Source organism: Loxodonta africana, chromosome 23 (assembly GCF_030014295.1).
Source record: "Loxodonta africana isolate mLoxAfr1 chromosome 23, mLoxAfr1.hap2, whole genome shotgun sequence".
NCBI lineage: Eukaryota > Metazoa > Chordata > Mammalia > Proboscidea > Elephantidae > Loxodonta > Loxodonta africana.
In genome coordinates this window covers 75,678,174-75,697,081 of record NC_087364.1, presented here as the reverse complement: position 1 = coordinate 75,697,081, position 18,908 = coordinate 75,678,174, and the positions used below count along the sequence as shown (strand labels likewise).

Here is an 18,908-nt window from a genome sequence, read left to right as displayed (position 1 = left end):
AACTCTCTTAGCACTGGGGCCCAGCTATTGGAACTGCTTGGTCAGCAGGGCTGGGAACAAGGAAGAAGCTGCACCTGGCTTCATGGCTCAGATTTGTTTTCTTGGATGTTGGAAATGCTGATAAAGTTATTAAGGAAATCAGCCTCTGCATTCAAATGTGTAGTTAATAATCCCTGAAACAGATACAAATCCAAATCCTCCAGCAGAGCCTGTAGGCAAAACCCCAGCTTTCCCTAATCCTCCCTAAACCCTCAGCATCACTTTCTGCTCCACCATGGTACATGCGGTTAGGAAGCACCACGCTGTGGGCAGCATCACCCCGGATTACAGTAGCCTCTCCAGCTGGAGTATCCCCCCACCCCCATACCCTACCCCTCAAGATTTCCTGACTCTATGCAAAGGATTCCGGCAAAAGGTGGAGTCATGAAGCCAGAGATTCTGTGAGCCCCACTTAAAAGACATAAGCGTCTCCGCTGCCGTGTGTACCTGACCTAAAGCGGGGAGCGGACAAGTCAATGCAAGGCCAGCCCTTTGGACCTGGTAAGCCTAGACACCCTGCTTTTGAGGATTGTTTTTCTCCTGAGTCTAACTCTCTTTTCCTGCAGATGTCCCTCAAATGACGACTCTGGCCAGACGTGGGAACACAGAGTCCCGCAGTAGAAGACCAGGTCGGGCAGAGGTTGGCACCCACGAGGTTACGAAGCTCTCTCTCCATTTTGTTTCCTCCCAGGGGAAGCAGAAGCAGGAGCAGTGGCAGAGCTGTGCTCCTGAAGGAGCCTCCCAGGAGATGGAGAAGCTGGATAGGAATGCTTCAAAGGAGCAAGGTTTCTGCTACTTTCCGGAGGACTACAAGCAAATCTACCTGTCCCTGAGCTACAGCATCATCTTCGTGCTGGCGCTGCCCCTCAACAGCACTGTCTTGTGGCTCTCCTGGCGCCAGACCAAGCGCTGGAGCTGTGGTACCATCTACCTGGTGAACCTGATGGTGGCTGACCTGCTCTACGTGCTGACCCTGCCCTTCCTCATCATCACTTACTCCCTGGGTGACAGATGGCCCTTTGGGGAGCTGCTCTGCAGGCTGGTGCGCTTCTTGTTCTACACCAACCTCTACAGCTGCATTCTGCTGCTGACCTGCATCTCCGTGCACCGCTTCCTGGGCGTATGCCACCCGCTGCGCTCCCTGCCCTACCGGACCCGACAGCATGCCCTGCTGGGCACCGCCGCCACCTGGGCCCTGGTGGTGCTGCAGCTGCTGCCCACGCTGGCCTTCTCCCACACGAGCTACCAGAACGGCCAGGTGATCTGCTACGATACAACCAACCCAGAGAGCTTTGATCAGTATTTTGTGTACAGCATGGCGCTGACGTTGTCTGGCTTTGTCTTTCCCTCCATGGTCATTCTGGCATGCTACTCACTGATGGTCCGGAGGCTCATCAAACCAGAGGAGGTCCTGGAGAGGACGGGCCATGCAGCCCGGGCCAAGTCCGTCCGCACCATCCTGCTAGTGTGCGGCCTCTTCACCCTCTGCTTTGTGCCCTTCCACATCACACGCTCTTGCTACCTCATCATTCGCTTCCTGCCCTCCCAAGACTGCCAGCTCCAGATGGTGGCCAGCATGGCCTACAAGGTGTGGAGGCCTCTGGTAAGCATGAGCAGCTGCCTCAACCCAGTCCTGTACTTTCTGTTGGGTAGGAACAGGGTCAGGTGTTTCCAGGAACTGAGGCCTAACGAGGTGGGTGCACCCCCAGCTGCAGCCGAGGGAGAGGTACCTGGAGGCGGGCAGATCTGGGTACTAGCCAGATGAAGCTGGAGAAAACAAGCTCCAATGATACTGACAATGACTCGTTAGTAATAGCCATGTGCTGGAGGAGAGGGTTCAAGGCCTCCTAGAAGCGCCCCGCTGAAAAGAATTTTATATTGATGGTCAAACTCAAACCCACTGCTGTCGAGTCAATTCCAACAAACTCAAACCCACTGCTGTCGAGTCAATTCCAACTCACAGCGGCCCTACTGGAAAAAGCAGAACTGCCCCATAGGGTTTCCAAGGCTGTAAATCTTTACAGAAGCAGACTGTCACATTTTTCTCCCATGGAGCAGCTGGTAGGTTCGAACCACCAACCTCTGGGCTAGCAGCTGAATGCTTTAACCACTGCACCACCAGGGGTAAGAGATTTTAAAATAAGAATGTGGAGACAGCCACCCACACAAAGGAGAACTTTATTATAATGAGAGCTGGCATTTATTTCTTGTCATTCAGGTCTTAGCTGAAATGTCACCTCAGAGGCCTCTCTTGCCCACCTAGCTAACACTGCCCTCTCTCCCCAGAACCCAATCACCCTCTCCTGTGTTTCCCCATCTCTTGTCTTCACAGCTTCTATTATACCTCGACTTGTTTATTGTGTGGTCTGTCTCTTCCCACTAGAATGTAAGCCCCATGAGGACAGGGACCTTGTCTTTCTTACAGCTCCAACCCTATCACCAGCCTCACAGCCACACCTGGTACGTGGCAAGGGCATAACAGGGGAAATGAATGAATGAATGAATGGGTGAATGAGAAAGTGAAGGAGCGAATGGCACCCTTACTGTGTAAGGGCACTTTACATGAACTTATTTACCACTCGCAAAAGAACCCTAAGGAAAGCGAGGCACCCAGAATTCAGCAATGTGCTCACAGTCACCCAGGTGGCGAATGCCCAGTTCAGTGCTGGACAGAGGATTCGAACTCTGCACTGGCTTGGAAGTTCATGCTCTTAAGCATCACACCTATGGACCCACCCAAATGCTAGTCAAGAGCCAGCCCGAGTTCTCCTTGGCAGCACCAGCCTGTCACCTGTTCACATAGCTGCTGTCATCTGCAGACCAAGGGGGGTCCTGCAGGCGCCCTTATCCCATACCTCTTAACCAGCATTCTTGCTAGAAAAACTCTGTGGGGCAAAGCGGAAGGTCAAGGATGCGTGGACTGCGAATCGCCTTATTTTTATTTGAACATGGTATCATCTCATTTTGTGGCAGAAAAGTCCTACTGTTGTCTTAAACCAAAATATGTTCATCTCCTAAAAAAAATTATTTAATATTCAAGGTAAACCAAAAAGAAAACCTTAAAAAAAAAAAAAAAAACTCTTATATTTAAATAATAATCATCTCCAAGGAGTTCGCAGATCTAAACACACATTATCTAATAATTAATTATGAAGAGAAAGATAGAGAAAGATAAACCTTTTTTTAAAACCTCCCTCACTATGATCCCACTCCAATTACAGGAAATATCTGAGTAAACCGTGTGTGTCTGAATTATAATATTTTATTTTAAAAGATGCAGTTTATTGCTTTCTAGAACTAGGGCACACTATAATTAGAGCTAGACTAAGAGTTGCCTAGCAGAATTCCTTACGATAATTAGTTTAATGAACAGGCAAGGATGTTTTCTAATTAGCAGGTCAGCTGTTTCCATATAAATGCATGCTTCTGAAGCAGCTGAGAGAGCTTAAAACCATTTGCTCTTCCGAACATTCTCTCAGCTCTCTTCCTCGTATTATTAATTTTTGTCCCTCTCTTTGCAAAACACGCAGAGAAGCTGCAGCCGACTTACAGCCCCAATTATCATGCCCTACAAGGATATAAGATTGAACCTTGTTGGAGAACTGAGCACCAAGCTGCCTGGCCATGTTTAAAGCTAGCCCAAGCCTCCCGAAGGCACTACCCTCGAATGCCCCCAGCTGGTTCACCCTGGAGGCGGAAGAAAGCTACTCCAGAACCTAAGTAAATGTTCCCTTCATCTGAAAAGCAAGTACTTTACACCCCTGGCCAATGTTTTCCAGCTTTTAGTCTTTGCTTAACTGTGTGCTCACAATTAATTCCCTCATCTAAGTAAGGCTACTTCTGCTTCTGTGGGTTCTTTTGACCTACTTAGCAGCCAAGTGTAAGCATCCATTTTTAACTTATTTCTGGAAAATTGGGACCAAAGCTTTTAACTTTAATTTAGTTGACACTCTGTCTTGGTTTTCCAGGGCCGTTATTTCAAGACAGGAGAAACAAACTAGACTATTTCTTCTGGGAAAAAGGCTCCATTTTAAGAGATGCTGGGAACCCACTGTCCAACATATAAGTCAAGGGGATGTTCCCCACTTCCCTAGTTAGCGAAGGGGACAAACCGGAAGAAACAAAAGTTCTTCCTGAATTTGCCTGTTCCATGACCATCACCTGTGACAGCTGGAACCCTCAAATCTGTTAATCCCCTGGGTCCTAGCATGTCCCATAGTCATCCTGGCTGTTTGGACAGATTAAAACAAAATATGAGGTCAACAGATACTGATTATAATGTTCAAAATACCATGATTGGGGCTCTGTTAGATGAAAATACACTGGCTATAGCCAAAAGCAGAGCCCTGGTGGCACAGTGGCTATGTGTTCGGCTGCTAACCAAAAGGTCGGCAGTTTGAATCCACCAGCTGCTCCCTGGAAACCCTATGGGGTAGCTCTACTCTGTCCTATAGGGTCGCTATGAGTCAGAATTGACTAGACACCAACAGGTTTTTTGTTTGTTTTTTTTTTTTTTTTGGTGGGGAGCGTATAGCCAAAAGTGTTAAGCACAGTCCCAGCCCTTAAGGAAGTTTCAGACTGCTGGAGAAACACAAAAACATATAAACAATATGAGCACTAACTAGCAGTTCAAAGCAGCTACAGAAGAAAGCATGTCAGTTGTTGATTAATCAAGAAATGAACACTACAGGCAATAAGTATTAGGGGAGCTTCAACGGGGTGAGAGCACATTAGGCTGAGAGGGCCACAGAAAGCATTACTAGTGTCCTGATGGCTGGGTGAAATGCTGATCAGCAGAATTTCCCAGACAGTGGAGACTATGGAAAGTGGGGCCATTGGGAGCACGTTTAAATTGTGTGAGGGCTGACTGGGCTCCTGAAGCGCAGCAGCGGGGGCAATGCTGGAAGGGCAGGCGGAAGTGTAGTATGAAGGTCCCCAAAGCCAGTGTAAGAACCACTCCTCAAGACAGGAAGCACCACGGATATTTCAACAGGAGGGTGAGATGGTCAAAGTTCTGATGTCGAAGTTCAACCAGGCAGCCCCTTATTTTTGAATGAATTAGAGAAAAGAAACAAAACGTCACAGACTTCTACACAGTCTTCTAGTTCTTGAAAGCCATCCCACACACCACCTCTAGGTTTCAGGACAGCATTTTTCACATGTCACACCCCACCCTGATTCTGTCAGTTCCCTCTCATGTCCTCAGTTCTATAGGGTAAAGCCCAGACTCTTTATGCGAATATACCAGACCCATCTCAGTCCAGTCCCAGCCCTCCTGCCCACTCCATACGGGTTTCCACGCTTCACATGTTTACCATGGGGCCACCACCTACCACTCAGCCACCTCCCCAAACCTTCTACAAATGCCTAAGTACTCATCTTCTCATGGACCTTGGGGTCTACTTCCTCCAACTGCCTCTGATCTCACCCTGAACTGCTGACTCACTCACTGGGCTTATCATCTTGGAGTTGATGACGAACTACTTTATCATTTTATGTCTGCTTTATCTCCCTCACTACTCCATTTTTTAATCTATTGAACATGTCATCCTAGCAACATTCTGAGCACAATGGACACTCAGTAAGCAATTGTGATGTTGGTAATGAGGAGTAGGACGATAATCAACATTTAGAAGACTATTGCAGTAATCCAAGCATACAAACAATGGGCTGAACTAGGGTGGCATGAGTAGAGCTAAAAAGAATTTCAAAGATATTGGGAAAATGAAGATAAATAAAATGATTACTTAGACATGAGTGGTAAGGAAGATGTAACAAAGATGGCTCTAAGATTCCAAGCCTGAGTAATCAAAAGATTGGTAAGATAGCACCTGGCATGTAGTACAGGCACTCAACAGTGGGTGGGGGAGCAAATAAGGAAAGGCAGAAGGTAAGAGGGAGGGAGGGAGGGAGGACGGAAGCAAGGAAGCAAGGAAGGAAGAAGGTAGAGCTGTGTACTGGGAGGAAGTGTTCAGATTCAGACAAGTTAAATGTGAACTGCTAATGAAACCTCAAGTTAAAAATGTAGGAAGACATTTCAGACACCTTAGGCTCAAGCTCTAGGTTTAGAGTTACCTGTGTAGGCAAATGCTCAAAGCTGCAGAAATAAATGCCATATCTGACTGCGGTGCAGTGAATTACTTTTACATGGCCCTTCTAGCCATGGTCTTGTAACTCCCACAAAATGTTTGGGCATTACTATGCAAATAAGGTGCTTATGGCCCACCAAGGGGATTGGACAGTTTTGCTAATGCAAATAAGGAGCATGGCACCCTTGTAGGGGATTGGTCAGTTTTGCTATCCCACTAGGCTTAAAGGGAGTCGATTCCAGAGGTTAGAGGGGGACCATACTATCATCGAGAAGAGCCGGGAGCAGTGCACAACTTTTGGACCTAGGGTCCCTAAATTGAGAACCTCCTAGACCCAGGAGACAGAGAGAGAGCTATAACACTGGAGATGGTACGAGGCAGCAGCAGCAACGGACCAGCAGGCTAGGCTTGCCTACTCGCTGAGCCCAGAGCTATGTGCCTTCGGGCAGGAGGCTTCCTGGTAGAATGGGGTGCCTGCGGGAACTTAAAGAGCTTTGTTGCATATACCTGAGCAGGGCAGAACCCAAGGGCAGAGAAAGAGGCCTGGCCAAGGGTGGAGGGAGAGGTCTGCCTGCAAGCATTTCTGAGAAAAAGCTGTCCTGATGGAAGAACTGTATCCTGAGTTGTTCCTGTTTAACTCAAGTTGATCCTGATCCTGAATTGTAACCTGTCACCTCCCTAATAAACCCCATAATGGTGAGTATGGTCTGTGAGTTCTGTGGCCATTGCTACAAATTATTGAACCCAGCAGAGAAGAACAGAGTGCCATGGCAGGGACAGCTGGTGTCAGAACCAGTAAAAAAGGTTGGAGAGTGGAGGTAGGTCTAACCTCCACCTCGGGGGAATCATCACCCTCGGACTGATGTTGCTGATGGTGATTCTCTCTCCTCCTGTGAAGTTAAAGGACCTCTGACGCCATTTTTACTCCGAGGGAGAAGTGAAAATAGAGGACCTAGAAGGGACAGGAACCATAAAAGGTCTAGATGGGGATTGCAGGGGTAGGAGGAGCTGGTGCTGCATAGCGCAGCATCAGAAAATCAAATGAGGGAACAGTTTCAAGAGAGTAGTCGAGGGTGTCACATGTAACAGGCTAGTCAAAGAGAATGATGAGTTATCCCTCGGCAAATAGCTCAAATGCCACCTCTTCCAAGAAGCCTCCCCAATCACCCTTCAGAAGGCCCTCTCCCTCCTGTGAACCACCATCCTTGCCTGTTAAGGCATGTCTCCCATTCTATGAGTACGACAGGCTCTGTTTAAATCATCTTAGTGGCCCGTGGGCTTGGAGTGGCTCGCCTGCAGCAGCCAGCAGAGGCTTGAACATCTGGGTACTCACTGCATCTTTCTGGAATAAATGAAAACAAATGATTCTCCTGTGTACGTTTCTCTGAAATTACTGCCCAGATCCAATTTATGAGTGTGTGCCCATAAAACTAAATCACAAGTTATTTGGGATTTATTTGTTCAAACGCTCACAAGCCCCAGTGCAAAGCAATTCCAGGACACAGGATGCCTGCAAGTATTCTCACTTTGTCTTCTTAGCCCACATTTCAGAGACAATAAAGAGGAAAATTTTCACAAAACTGTTAGCAATTAAGCATAACCTGAGCTTACTAAAGGATATACTCTCATTATCTCTTACTCCTTGAATCACTGTAGTACTTGGATCTTCCAGCTTGTTATTATTATTATTTGTATCAAACAACTTCAAAGGTAATGGCCCCAAAAAGAACTCCATGAGAAGAAGCAGAGCTTACGTTCTTGCAGCAACCTATAGCTGGGCATTTTCATAGTGGTTAAATCACGAACAAAAATCAAAAAATACCACTCCAAGAAAATCAAGAAATTACAAGTCTGAGAATGTTCCACTCCCCAAACAGAAAAGCACGTGAACAGACGGACCTTGATAAGGCATCAACCCAACAATCAAAGAACGGCCACTGAAGACTCCTTGTGCTCTCCTAGTTTCTTGCAAGGGTAGCGCTGTCACCCGCTCCCTTCTCTCACCTCTTCCTCCTCGCACCCTGTAGGCAGGTGTGCCCAGGTCAGTCTCTGGTACTCTCCTCATCCCCCCACTCTTCCTGGCAATCCCACTGACAACTTGAGGGCCCATATTTCTGTCCATACAACAGACCCTCAGGCACTGCAAGCTCCCTAAGGCCCAAGAGAACTCACTCTCCTCCCAAGCCTGCCCCTCCTCTCCTGTGATCTTCTGGTTAAATGGCACCATCACCCATGCAAGCCAGAAACCTGGGAGTTGTCCTAATTCTGCCCTCTCCCCCACTTCACATCCAGCAAATGACCGCATTCTGTCAGTCCTACCTCCCACGAGTAACCAGAGCCTGTCCTCTCTCCTTTCAATCTCCACAGCACTGCCTTAGCTCAAATCCCATCACCTTTCTCCAGCTTCACTGCTACAATCTAGCCATCCTCCTGCCTCCACACTCATTCCCCTCCACTCCAATCCCATGCCCTTCCCATGGCTCCCATGGCGGTCTTTCTAAAATACATATCCTATCTTGACAATCTCCAGCAAAACAATCTTCCAGAAGCTCCCATTTAGCTTCCGGATTAAGCTAAAACTCTGAACATGGACTAAAAGGCCCTTGGCCCTCTGCCTCTTACCCCCAGGCTCCCCACATACCCTTCCGCCCCATTTCCGCTCACCCCCACCCCTCATTCCGGCATTCTCAGGAGGAGCTCGGGGTCTCTCCTCCCCCCACTCATGCCTCTCCTTCAGTGAATCATCCTACTCATCCTCTCTGCTGCAGCTCAAAGACCATCTCCTCTGAGAATCCATGAAGCATCCTAGGTTGTCTGAACCCCGCTAAGCCTCTGGCCGTTGCTCTGTGACGGATCTCATCACAATCACTGAATCACCAGTGGCTCTGCCCACTGCCTTCCCTCGTGGATGCCACCGTTGAGGACAGGTAGCCACGTTTTCCACATCTCTAATTTGCCAGCTCTAGTAAAGAGTGTTAGAGTCAATAATGTCACAAACGAATGACAGCCCAGAAGACAGTGCATATCCTACACAGCATCGTGCCTGCTTTTCCTCTGGATCGTAAGATGCAATCAAAGACAAGACACAGCCCAGTATCAGAGATGTTAAAAGGCAAAGCCGAGCATCTCAGAAGTCTCTGAAATACAGCATGCACATTTCAATAGCGTGATCACAAAAACTTCACTTATTCACCCGGCGACAGAAACATTGGTAAAATCCAAGTGCTGCAAAATCATCTAAAACTTCCTAAAAATAACTCTCAAATATTTCCGCACAAAAGGTGTACATATATCATCTCAAAAGGCAGTTATATTACTTTCTCTTTCAAATGTTCATGAAGGAACTGTTTGCTCTGTATCCTGATGCTAGTGGTAGTAACACAAATCTGTATCTATTAAAACTCACAGGACTGTAAAAATAAAACTAAGTCATGGGGAACATTTCTAGTTCATTAAACACGGGTGTCCTCTTAGACCCGTTTCCTGCACTCCCTCACTCACAGAGCCTGCACGCACCTCCACAGACCCCACCAGAACCTGGAGGACGCTTGTTTCCCCTCTGACACTCTCAGTGCATTTCCTGGGCAAAGTCTCTAAAACCCTAAGATGGCCCATCTCCAGGCCCGCCTTTCTGCCCCTCCATGTCTCTTGCCCATGGCTTGAGGTTGTAACACATCCTCCTCCAGCCAAGAGTCTCTCTCAGTCCAGCTCTCCCAACTCCCTGTTGCTGCCAGTTCACACCTGGCCTCCCTCCCCTTTTATCCTATCCCCGCCCACCTTACTCCAGCGGCTCTGCCCTTCTCCCCTCTCCCTCTCTCTTGTCCACTTAAGCCTGTGAAATCTGGGCTGTACTAGCGGGGAGAGAGGGAATTCCCCTTTTGTCCTGAAACTTTTATTTACCTCTTCCCAAGAGCAGATAGGCTTTGCTTTGAAAGGTTAAAAACTACCTGAACGTGATCATACAGAACCCCCAAACAGTAAGTTTTCCTTCAAAAACTGAACAGGCCTCAATATTTTCTGGGGGAAAGGGGGAGAAGGAGGAGAGAGCCTTGCAAAAAGTCTTGAAAGTGCCTCGAGCCCACACTTTCAGCTCTTTGTGAACAAGCCATTGTATCCTAGAAATTCCTGTGGGCCTCGTGTTGCCTGTCCAGGGTCCTTCATTTGCTCACCATAGTGTTCAAGGGATGTGGACTCAATCCTAGCGGGCCACGCTTGCTCCATGATCACAGGCCCAACCAATCACCTAAATGCAAGGTATGGCTAGATCTATCTGTAGACACGGTTTTGGGTCATCCATCAATGAATACACATTCAACATACAATATTAACTAAGAATATCAGCACTGGAAGGAACCCTGGTGATCATCTATTTTACTAACAAGGCAACAGAAGCTCAGAAAGCTACCACCTAATAAAACTTGGGAGACATGCACCAACGTGATCTTCTTCCAACAGGAAAAAGATAAACTCTTACAAGGTATACACTAATCCCAAACAGAATGTCCTGCATGTCCACTGATTTTCATCACACAATTGATGTGCCATCAAACCTGTGGAAAAAATAAGGTAAATCTGGTGAGTAGATAAGGCAGGGCAGTTGTCAAGGTGTGGGGCTGACGAAGACCCACCAGGAGAGGACATGTGCCCAAGAGGCCATGCCCTGCACACAAACACATGTGAGGTTAAACACCGAGCTGTAATGAGTCTGGCTGTCCGGCCTGTGTGATGTCAGGGGCCTTTGAGTATTTCTAAGTCTCCAAACTGTTTTACTGGGGCTCCCCCAGGGGGATATCAGCCTCTTGGCAGCAAATCTCAGCTCAGGGCCTGCACCCTAATCCCTACCGGGCACTCAAGACCATTCAAATGGCAGAGACAAGGGGTAGTAGACTGAGGGTGAAGTATTCCAGATATCATGGATGGCCTGCACCCTATTTGGAGCAGTTCTTTGCTACCACTGAACACTAGGGCCATCCATTTATCCTTTATCCCAATCTATCCTTGGCCCCTGTTCCCTCCACCTGCAATCTTCTCCCTGTCACTGCAGATTCTTACTCAGGGTCCTGCTTGATTCCCACCTACACCTCCAGCTCTGTGAAGGCTCTACCTGTTCCCTCCCCCTCTCCTCACCACCAAGGCTTCCCTCCCTCTCTCCTCACCCCAGGGCTTCCCTCCCCCTCTCCTCACCACCAGGGCTTCCCTCCCTCTCTCCTCACCACCAGGGCTTCCCTTCCTCTCTCCTCACCACCAGGGCTTCCCTCCCTCTCTCCTCACCACCACGGCTTCCCTCCCTCTCTCCTCACCACCACGGCTTCCCTCCCTCTCTCCTCACCACCACGGCTTCCCTCCCTCTCTCCTCACCACCACGGCTTCCCTTCTTCTCTCCTCACCACCATGGCTTCCCTTCCTCTCTCCTCACCACCAGGGCTTCCCTCCCTCTCTCCTCACCACCACGGCTTCCCTCCCTCTCTCCTCACCACCAGGGCTTCCCTTCCTCTCTCCTCACCACCAGGGCTTCCCTCCCTCTCTCCTCACCACCATGGCCTCCCTTCCTCTCTCCTCACCACCACGGCTTCCCTTCCTCTCTCCTCACCACCAGGGCTTCCCTCCCTCTCTCCTCACCACCAGGGATTCCCTTCCTCACTCCTCACCACCACGGCTTTCCTCAAACAACAGCACTCACGCTTGTGCATTTCGTTCTTTGTGCTTTCTCAACTTTATTTAAATTTTATTACAAATTAAGTATTGTTGAAAAATTAGAAAATATAAGTAAGCCCCCAAAAAGTCATCACCCAGGTCAGTCGTGTGCAGATCCTTCAGACATGTTTGTGTTCGCTTTCGTCGAAGTACCACTGACAGCATTCTGCGGTCTCCAACAAAACCATTCAGTGACTGCTCAGCATTTCGTTTTAAGGCTGTGACTGATGAACTTAACCAGTCTTCATAAATCTGGGTTGTTTCCTATTTTACTCCATTACACACAATCTTGTAATAAAGATACTTTTTAAAAATACATACACATGCTACCATATGTTTCCTTAGGATAAATGATCAGAAATGGGATTACCATGCCAAAAGGTATGCAGCCCACCATCTTCCCCTTCCAGGTCTTTCATTCACACTGCCAATTTATACTCCAAAAGCTTACTCCACTTTACTCTCCTTTCATTCACGCAACACTCAATAAACATTTGTGCCTACTTTAGGCTACACACTATAGATATAGTCACTGTTAAGAAAACAGACACATGCCTGCCCTCCTGGGGCTTACAGTCAAAGGAGGAGACAGAGAGAAACAGCCATTGGACACAAACACATACACACAATCACAAATTCTTCATTATAAGCTGAGGTAAGCTAAGAAAAAGAACAAAGTTTGGAAGACCACAGGAATTTCAGAAGTTGATTTGGCCCAAAGAGTCTCGAACAGTTTCCACAAGGAAGAACAATTCCAGGCTGGAAGCTACAGTTTTCTGCTATAAATCTAGTACAAGACCACAGTGCACCCCGAAGAAAACATTCTCAGCAAAGGGAACAGCGTGGACAAAACCCCCTAGAAGAGAAGGAACATGGCCCCTTTGAAGAAATGTGGAAAACCCCTTGTGGCTGCAGCACAGTGTCCTGGAGAGTCAGTCAGAGGCCAGAGGGCGCCAGGCCTCCAGCACCTCACCGTCACCCACCCAGGAGGCCGATGGTCACCCTTACCTGCTAGAACAGGCACAGGGCAGAGCCTGAAGGCCTAACAACTGAGTAAGGAAAGTAATAAGCCCTACATCAAAACAAAGGGGTGTAAATCAACTCACCCTGTAAAGGGGTGCACTTTCATTTTTTTTGTTTTGTTTTCAATTTGGAAACTTCTATTGTGATTTAAGTGAAGGTTTACAGCTCAAGTTAATGTCTCATTAAAAAAAACATGTAAGCATGTTGTTTTGTGACACTGGGTGCAATGCCCACAATGTGACAGCACACTCCCCCTTTCCACCCCGGGTTCCCTGTGTCCATTCAAGCAGCTCCCGTTCCTTCCTGCCTTCTCATCCTGCTTTTGGACAGGGGCCACCCACTTGGTCTCGTGTATCTGAGTGAACTAAGAAGCACATTCCTCGTGTGTACTTTTTGTTTTATGGACCTGTCTAATCTTTGTCTGAAGAGTGGGCTTCGGGAATGGTTTCAGCTCTGGGTTAACAAAGCATCTGTGGGTCACAGTTTCAGGGGATCTTCCAGTAGGAGTGTGCTTACATTCTGTTCCGGAATAAGCATACAATGTTAGACCATTTGTTTTAAACAGTGTAATTAGTTAAGTATGTCAGCTTAATTTGATTGTCTGCAGTATCTTCACGCCCACAGACAGCAAAACAAAAAAGTTTCTCGACTTCAATAAAAGCTACTTCATAATATTACTGATGATAATTACACAAATTTTCTTTATTCCAATTTAGGTTTCCGTAAGAAAGATGATCTTCCATATGAAGAAAGAGCAAAATCAGCATTTAATATTTTTAAAAAACAAAAGTTAGTAGACATCAACTTTCCCTTTTATAATAGTTTTATTTATCCATGTAGATACGCAATCATCATCATAATTTGAAGGACACTTTTCCGTAATTAGATTATAACAAAAAAAAAATTGGAAAAAAGTTTGTACCACAAAATTATGTTCCAACGTGTTTAGGGTCCCCAGTAACAGAGGTAACAAAGCTCAAACGGTCACTGCTCAGCGACCTCCCACAAGCAAAGAAGCAGAACAGGACCTGCTGTTTGTGACTACGAGGGTACTTCCCCACATAAAAGTATCTTCTACAAACGTAACAGGATAAGAAGTCTCAAGGTCATGCTTTAATTCTGTATAAAAGAGCCCTTCATAACCCCCCAGATTTTTTTTGCTTTAAAATTAAAAAAAAATAGGCCATTCCCTAAGACACACTTAGTGAAAATTATCTCAAAGTCAATGTTTTCCATTATTTACTGTCCTTACTGGATCCACCTGGATGCCCCGGAGCAAGTTTCTGACCGTCCACTGTTGATCAGCCCATTCTTAGAACAGAATTCCTCAGGGACACACAGTACAAAGGGAACAGGCCATAACAGTCCCACAAACGTACTCTGGAAAAGGTGCATCAGAAATACATATACAATGTCTTTCCAGTCCATTATCCTCCCTAACCACTAAGTTCTAAATAAAAGAGCAATGGAGGTTTTCAAGCCAGTGGTGTGTGCGGCCACTTCTCATGTCATTTAAACTTCTCATCTGCAAAACACAATACCATCAATTATCAAAACAGGGAGAACATGCCAGGAAGCCTCACCTGGTTCACAAAATGAAAACCACAAACACTGCAAGTCACATAGTGCCAAACGGTAAAGGTTTACAGGTTTTGTGATTTTTTTTTTTTTTTTAATTTTTCTTCCTGATCAGAAAAGAAACACAGGATCGCTGTTAGCAAAACTTGGTAAACATAGAAAAGCAAAGAAAAAATAAACAGATAACCCTAATATTCAAAAGTAATTGTTAATATTTTGGGGTTTTGCCCTTCAGCATGTTTTTCTATTACGCACAAATAATTGGGTTTACTTTTTCTTGAACAGTCTTTGAAGAATACTTTTTCTTGAATTAAAATTCAGGATGCTACATATTCATTTTTATCTTTTGTTCACCTAGCACGTGGTAGGTAAGTACCTCTAACATCAGAAATCCTTCTAAAACATGACTCTGAGGAGCACTGACAATATTGACGAATATGTCAATATATTTCATCATTTCTCCATTTTGGGATCTTTCTGTTGTTTCTGATTCTCTGATGTAACAAACATGACCGTTGTAAAGGTGTTAAAACTTGTAACACCTTATTTTCTTAACATGCACACCTAGAAGCAGAATCGCTGTGTCAAAAGAGTCCTGATACGTTCCCAGGTGTTTTCCGAAAACACCGTCTGGTTTTGAGGGTCCCTCCCTGCAGCCACGGCTTTCTAGGAATTACCTTTTTCTTTCTTATTAGCATTTGCCAATTTTCAAGTGGAAAAAAAAAAAAAGGTCTACCATTGCTTCCTTAATTTTCATTTCTTTTATCACTAAAGAAATAATGTATAACACACTGGAAGAATTCTCCAATGCGACTTAATGCGGGAAAGTACACTGATAGAAGTAAAAGAATTTACGAAGTTCATGAAGAAGAGAAATTAAAAACAGAATTCTCCGTAAGATGAAGCAAGGATGAAAGCATATACACTATCTAAGCTTTCTTAAAATGCTAACAAATTACATGACAAGTTTCTCTTAACACAAACTAAAGAACCACTGATTTTAATGGTGAGTCCACTCACTCATTTCCCCTCAAAACAGAAGAGAAAAATGGTTCCTTTCACAACCTCTATTTAATTTTAGTAGAAATGTTGGCAATAGCTAGTCAAGTTGGAACAAAGATAAAGAAATATCTAAGGAAAAATTACAGCATCATTTCTTGTTGATAATAATTACGTACTTATTGACCAAACATAGTAGAGAGAACAAAATAATTCAGCAAAATTGGTGGGGGGGGGTTTAAATCTGAATAAACTAATAGTATTTCTACATTCAAGAAGAAGCCCTGGTGGCACAACATTTAAGCACTCATCTGAGAACTAAATGGTCAGTGGTTCGAATCCACTAGCAGCTCCACAGGAGAAAAGACCTGGCAACCTGCTCCTGTAAAGGTTACAGCCTCGGACACCCTAAGGCAACTCTAGTGTGTCCTACAGGGCCGACAGGAGTCAGAAGGGGCTTGATGGCACACAATAACTGCATTCAAGAAACACGGCTAGAACGTATACAAAAAAAATGTGATTTAAGTACAAAATGATTAAACATATTAATTCAAGTCAAGATTTAAGATATATCTTCAAAGGCAAATTACAAAACTAATAGAATGAATAAAAACTAAACGGTAAGAAGTTGTGAACCCGGTTGGAAAAACGAAAACTGATGACACAGACTCAAAGCAATATTAATTTAAAAAATCTTAGAGACTGCCACCAAGTAAATTTGAGAGGCTAAATGGTCAAGAATTCCACCTCTCCTCAAAAACAAGCTTGTTCTACCAGACTTTGCCCTCTCAAAAAGTCACAACACTTACACTCATGTGGTATATGTATTTACAAATAAATTAAAACAACCATAAAAAATTCAACATCTAAAACATAAGAAACGACGACAGGAAAAAGAACCACTACTATGTTTTAGCACATACTCGTGAAAAATTAACTTAAACCTCACGCCATATATTTTAATATGTTCCAAATGAGTCAGAGAACACACAACACAGAAAAAAATAAAAAATTATCTCAACTACTAAGAAATGACACAGTGGCTGCAACAATGGGCTCAAACACAGGAACAGCTATGAGGATGGTGCAGGCCCTGGCAGTGTTTCACTGTGTTGTACACAGGATCACAAAGAGTAGGCGCCTTAGCCTATCAACAACTAAAGAGAAGGAAAACAGCAGACAGAATGGAGGGGTAAATCCAGCATCAGAATTTAACAAAGGCCTTTCCTCCAATAAACTGTAAGTACTACAGGCTTCTCTGTACTAGAAGACAATTTAAAGCCCAATTCTTTTTCGTCCCTTGAGATCCACTTTATAATTTTTCTGAAACAAATTAAGAGTTTTGTTTTAATAGTCCCAGACATAATTGTCAGCACTTAAAACTCAAGAAAAAATCCAAACTCAGTATCTTCAAATAAAATGCTAATATGTAAGAGTTTCAACAAACACAACTTTTCTCTTTTTTAATACTTACTCAGTATGGGAAAGTTTCATTTCTTCCCTTTGTTTTGCAGAATAATTTAGGTTCCCACCTGAAACACAAACAAACATGGAATCTTTTCAATATAAGCATTATAAGCGTAAAATTCAAATACACAAACATTCGCGTGTTTGTTGTTTGTTGTCAAGTTGACTCCAACTCACAGAGACCCTACAGGACAGAGCAGAACTGCCCCACAGGGTCTCCTGGGCTGTCATCTTTAAAGGAGCAGATCACCAGCTCTTTTCTCCTGCAGAGTTAACGGTGGGTTCCAACTGCCAATCCTTCATTTGGCCGCCAAGCACTTACCCATTGCACCACCAGGGTTCCTTAAACATTTGCAGATACGCCTTATTTTAAGTAACAGAAAAAGCTATGGAAGATGAAAAAGAACTGATTTATCTACTGAAACCCTCCCAAAGGAAAAAAATGATTTTAAGTAAAGAATCCATACGTGATACAAATAATACCCATTTTTTTAAGCTTTTTTTTTAAGTTTTTATTTACATATTGCTTCTGGATTTTATTAACATGGAATTAACATTTGATAATAGTGAAAATTAAGGGAAATTAAAGGAAGTGGCCTAAAATTATTTAAACTGCATGCATATTACATTCTGCTAAGTATGTAACAGAATCCCTAGGCAGCACAAACAGTTAAGCTCTCAACTACGAGCTGAAAGGCAGAGGGCCCTGGGAAAACAAGCCTGGTGATCCGCTTCTGAAAGGTCACCACCTTGAAAACCCTACAGAGGAGCTCTACTCTGCACACATGGAGCCGCCATGAGTCAGAATCCACTCGAAGGCAACTAACAAGTATATAACACCCTTTAGGAGCAAGACAGAAAACCTGAAAATGCCAACATCCTAACTTCATAAAGAACAAAGAATAAAGCCCCAGCACATACGGTATACATCAGCAAAAGAAAAAAAAAATCCGTAATTTTTAGCTCTAAATGAAACACTTTCAACCTTAAAATGCAAACTGCTGCTATAAACTTGCTTACTTCTATTTTGTTTTTTTAAAATAAGACCATAACACAAGAGGGACTTCAGATACACCGGGCCATGAAAAAAGTGTCATTATCTCTTTATGACAACATAAAAATTACATGAAAATACTAAATTACAAAACTTATACTGAACTGGTCAGAAGGAAGAAGGCAACAGTTGTAACAATAATGAAGGGCCAGTACACGTGATTATATGTTACATGATTAAACATGTTTCTGTCACTGTGAGTGGTCAGGAGGAACAGGGCAACAGTTTTAATAAACATGAAGGTCCAGTATACGTAACAGGACGTTACATGATTTAGCTGTGTTTCCGTCACTGTGAGTGGTCAGGAGGAACAGGACAACAGTTTTAATAAACATGAAGGTCCAGTATACGTAATAGGACGTTACATGATTTAGCTGTGTTTCCATCACTGTGAGTGGTCAGGAGGAACAGGACAGCAGTTTTAATAATCGCAAAGGGCTACTACACATCACCGGACATTACTGTGGATAAACGTCTTTACACGAGTGAAAGCACTGGCCTCCGAGGAGGTGTGCAGACAACCCAGTGTCCCCACAGACGATCCCATGGGGTTTGAGAATAAAATAACAGAACTGTACTTACCTCGTGCACGATTCACCAGATAGAGTAAGACCACAGATAAAAGTGACACTAGGGATGATATAAAAAAAACACAGGGTCCTTAAAAAAATACGTATTTCTCCTCAATGACTCCTATGTAATCATAAAGTAAAACTCAGATACAATCAAACCTGTACTAACTAGCATTTAAAATAAAAACACTATTCACATTATTTTTATTTTCAAAAAGCATTAAAAGTAAGTTGCAAACCACATTCTCCATGGGTTACTTGATACTGGGGGCAGCAGGGCCACAAACAGAAAAGCCAAGATCCTACAGAAGGGAGACGAGCCAGGGGCCACCCCGCAACTCCTCCTCCTCTGCAAACACTGCTGCTTCCCGGCTCTGCCCCAAACTGCTGCCA

General features: G+C 44.7%; 1 protein-coding gene and 1 pseudogene across 2 annotated transcripts in view; one reads left to right on the top strand and one right to left on the bottom strand.

Annotated features, from left to right (window-relative positions):
* Nucleotides 1-274: 274 nt before the first annotated feature.
* LOC100665710 (somatostatin receptor type 1-like) lies at nucleotides 275-1,846 on the top strand (annotated as a pseudogene).
* Nucleotides 1,847-11,815: 9,969 nt separating this feature from the next.
* The window catches only part of MFSD1 (major facilitator superfamily domain containing 1), a 31,389-nt gene continuing 24,296 nt past the window's right edge, over nucleotides 11,816-18,908 (bottom strand). Inside the window, exons 14-16 of one of the 2 annotated variants that reach the window (XM_064275652.1) lie at nucleotides 18,526-18,573; nucleotides 16,897-16,954; nucleotides 11,816-14,370 (exon numbers count right to left, since the gene is read on the bottom strand). In XM_064275652.1, coding sequence (XP_064131722.1) covers nucleotides 14,367-14,370; nucleotides 16,897-16,954; nucleotides 18,526-18,573 — 110 coding nt within the window. In that variant the 3' untranslated portion in view covers nucleotides 11,816-14,366. Of the gene's footprint in view, nucleotides 14,371-16,892; nucleotides 16,955-18,525; nucleotides 18,574-18,908 lie in introns of those variants that run through there. The other variant, XM_064275653.1, reaches the window with a different exon arrangement.